Source organism: Phytophthora infestans, genomic scaffold, assembly GCF_000142945.1.
Source record: "Phytophthora infestans T30-4 supercont1.127 genomic scaffold, whole genome shotgun sequence".
Taxonomy (NCBI): Eukaryota; Oomycota; class Peronosporomycetes; order Peronosporales; family Peronosporaceae; genus Phytophthora; species Phytophthora infestans.
The window spans coordinates 239,829-242,738 of record NW_003303632.1 but is presented as its reverse complement, the minus strand read 5'-3'; the positions used below and the strand labels follow the sequence as shown (position 1 = coordinate 242,738).

The window sequence follows — 2,910 nt, the reverse complement described above, 5'->3', positions numbered from 1 at the left end:
GCTATCAAAGTTTCCATACGCATGAATCCAGTCCACCTTTTATTTAAAAGACACGAAAGATAGTGTAAATTCTGGTCAGCGAAAATGAGTTGGTTTCTGAACCCAACGGAGCAGAGATCCCTACGCAACGAACGCGAACAGTGCAGCACCTCAACTTCTCATCATCTGTAGCCGCAACGTATCAGAGCTGCCATTCACACATGGAATGGAGGGGTGATGCACTGCAGATTTACTTCGCGCATATGAAGAATGATCAAGGAGGGGACCGACCGCGTGACCCGCGCCATATCTACGCGAACCCGCTACAACCAAGTATTTGTCCAATTGTGGCACTTGGTATATATTGGGCGGTTTCTAATTTTGGCGACGGCGATCTCCTTTTTCCTGGCAGTAACCAATACGAGCGATTTCGGAAGTGCTGGCTGCGTCTACTGGCGCAAGAGAGTGTCGCGACGGAATTGCAGCGCCAAGGGATTGTCGCTACTGAGCTGGGGACTCACTTTATGCGGAAAGGATCAGCGACGTTTTGTTCGTCAGGGTCAACGGCTTGTCCTTCATCAACGGCGGTTCATTTGCGAGCCGGCTGGTCGCTTGGAGGTGTTCAAAACACCTACCTCCGATATGAAGCTGCTGGCGACATGCATGTCGGTCGTACAGCGGCTGGATTGCCTACCGAAAGTTACCAGTAGTCGACGCTAGCACCACATTTTGATTCACGAGATGAGAGCGTCGAAAACGGGATGAAGTTGATGTTCCCTGGCCTACCCAATAGGCTCGAGTATATTGCAGAATTTTGTCTTGCTTCGCTGGTCTATCATTCCTCTTTCCTGAAGGCTACGCTTTCTCCACAGCACCATTTATTTGAGACGCCGCTTTTCCAAGACGAAGAACTGCTATTAAATCTCACAACCAGAATTAGAACGGGTGATGGTTGCACTGTGGCGCGTATACGACCGACTGGGGTACCACCTCACGTGGCTATACTCTGTGAAATGAAGGGTCTAAAGGACGGTTTGCTGGAATCGGTGTCAAAAGCTGAAGCTACCCGGCTTGAAACTGTTCAAGATATTATATTCGAGCTCGAGAAGCGAGCTATAGGTGCTTGAACGGTTACTTACGACGGTCTTCATGATGCTATAAGAGCGTGTCTTCATGATAGTGGCGTTGGCGAGCTTGTCGAGAAGCTATCCAGCAGACAAGAATCTGTTGTCGACGCTGCCACTGAAGGCAACGAGGGTCAGCTTTGCCACTACTGGAGTGGAAAGTTTCGGCGTGTACCCGCAGATTTTACCATCCCTGATTGCTCCGTACGTCACGTGTGGGTGCTGTGGATGTGTGGTAACAAGTCGAAGCAGATACCACCGCTTCGCCGTCTTGATGGTCGTGATATGCCCAACAGGAAGATGCAGAAGCGTCTTAGCCAGCTTCGGTTTGTGATGCTCAAGATTGAGAAAGATGCAACATCTAAAGAGCTGTTTCCTTGTAGCACTGCCATCGATGCTGCAACCGATGTCTTCATTAAGTGCGCAAGCAGCGTCGCTGTAGACGACATCACCGAACACTCACGAAAGCGACGCCACGGACAGCTGAGCTGGGCGACAGTAGGAAAACTGTTGAGGAAGAAAGCAAAAACAACAAGTAGTTAGCAGTGCGTATCAATGAGAACCAAGGAGCTACAAACTGCTTACATTTGTACCCACCTACCAAACATCATACATAGCAGAATTGTTGGTTTGACAAATGTCTGACTAGTTTCGTCTAAGAATCATTCCCCCAAATTTGTACGACAATGTGGGACACACAGGTATTAGCGTTAGACATAAGGTCTAACATTTTCTGAAATCTTACTTCGCCTCCCTATATTCAGCTGGAGTACAACGCCAGCAAATCGCAATTTGCGCAGAAGAAGTCAGACCTCTTGTCTAACACCAAATGGATAGCCATGATTGGGAGAAGCTAGAGAAAACAGTTCGTGATATTCGTGAAAACACAGTCACCGCGCGTTCGAGGGCCACCTACCAGAACTCATACTGCCGCTTCCTCGCTTGGATTATCCGCAACAAGCCGCATCTCGTGCCCAAGCCCTTCCTCGATGGCCTCGGTGACATATCAGAGTGCACGTTGCAGCAGCTCCATTAAATCTCACAACCAGAATTAGAACGGGTGATGGTTGCGCTGTGGCGCGTATACGACCGACTGGGGTACCACCTCACGTGGCTATACTCTGTGAAATGAAGGGTCTAAAGGACGGTTTGCTGGAATCGGTGTCAAAAATTGAAGCTACCCGGCTTGATACTGTTCAAGATATTTTATCCGAGCTCGAGAAGCGAGCTATAGGTGCTGGAACGGTTACTTACGACGGTCTTCATGATGCTATAAGAGCGTGTCTTCATGATAGTGGCGTTGGCGAGCTTGTCGAGAAGCTATCCAGCAGACAAGAATCTGTTGTCGACGCTGCCACTGAAGGCAACGAGGGTCAGCTTTGCCACTACTGGAGTGGAAAGTTTCGGCGTGTACCCGCAGATTTTACCATCCCTGATTGCTCCGTACGTCACGTGTGGGTGCTGTGGATGTGTGGTAACAAGTCGAAGCAGATACCACCGCTTCGCCGTCTTGATGGTCGTGATATGCCCAACAGGAAGATGCAGAAGCGTCTTAGCCAGCTTCGGTTTGTGATGCTCAAGATTGAGAAAGATGCAACATCTAAAGAGCTGTTTCCTTGTAGCACTGCCATCGATGCTGCAACCGATGTGTTCATTAAGTGGGCAAGCAGCGTCGCTGTAGACGACATCACCGAACACTCACGAAAGCGACGCCACGGGCAGCTGAGCTGGGCAACAGTAGGAAAACTGTTGAGGAAGAAAGCAAAAACAACAAGTAGTTAGCAGTGCGTATCAATGAGAACCAAGG

The 2,910-nt window shown here is 49.3% G+C and overlaps 1 protein-coding gene across 1 annotated transcript; it reads left to right on the top strand.

Annotated features, from left to right (window-relative positions):
• Positions 1 to 1,932: 1,932 nt before the first annotated feature.
• On the top strand, positions 1,933 to 2,885 carry PITG_19681 (uncharacterized protein; the record flags this gene model as incomplete). The annotated part of the gene is made up of 3 exons (XM_002895850.1): positions 1,933 to 2,101; positions 2,281 to 2,572; positions 2,660 to 2,885. The coding sequence occupies 3 exons, from the start codon at positions 1,933 to 1,935 to the stop codon at positions 2,883 to 2,885; spliced, it is 687 nt and encodes a 228-aa protein (XP_002895896.1).
• Between the last annotated feature and the right edge of the window lie 25 nt (positions 2,886 to 2,910).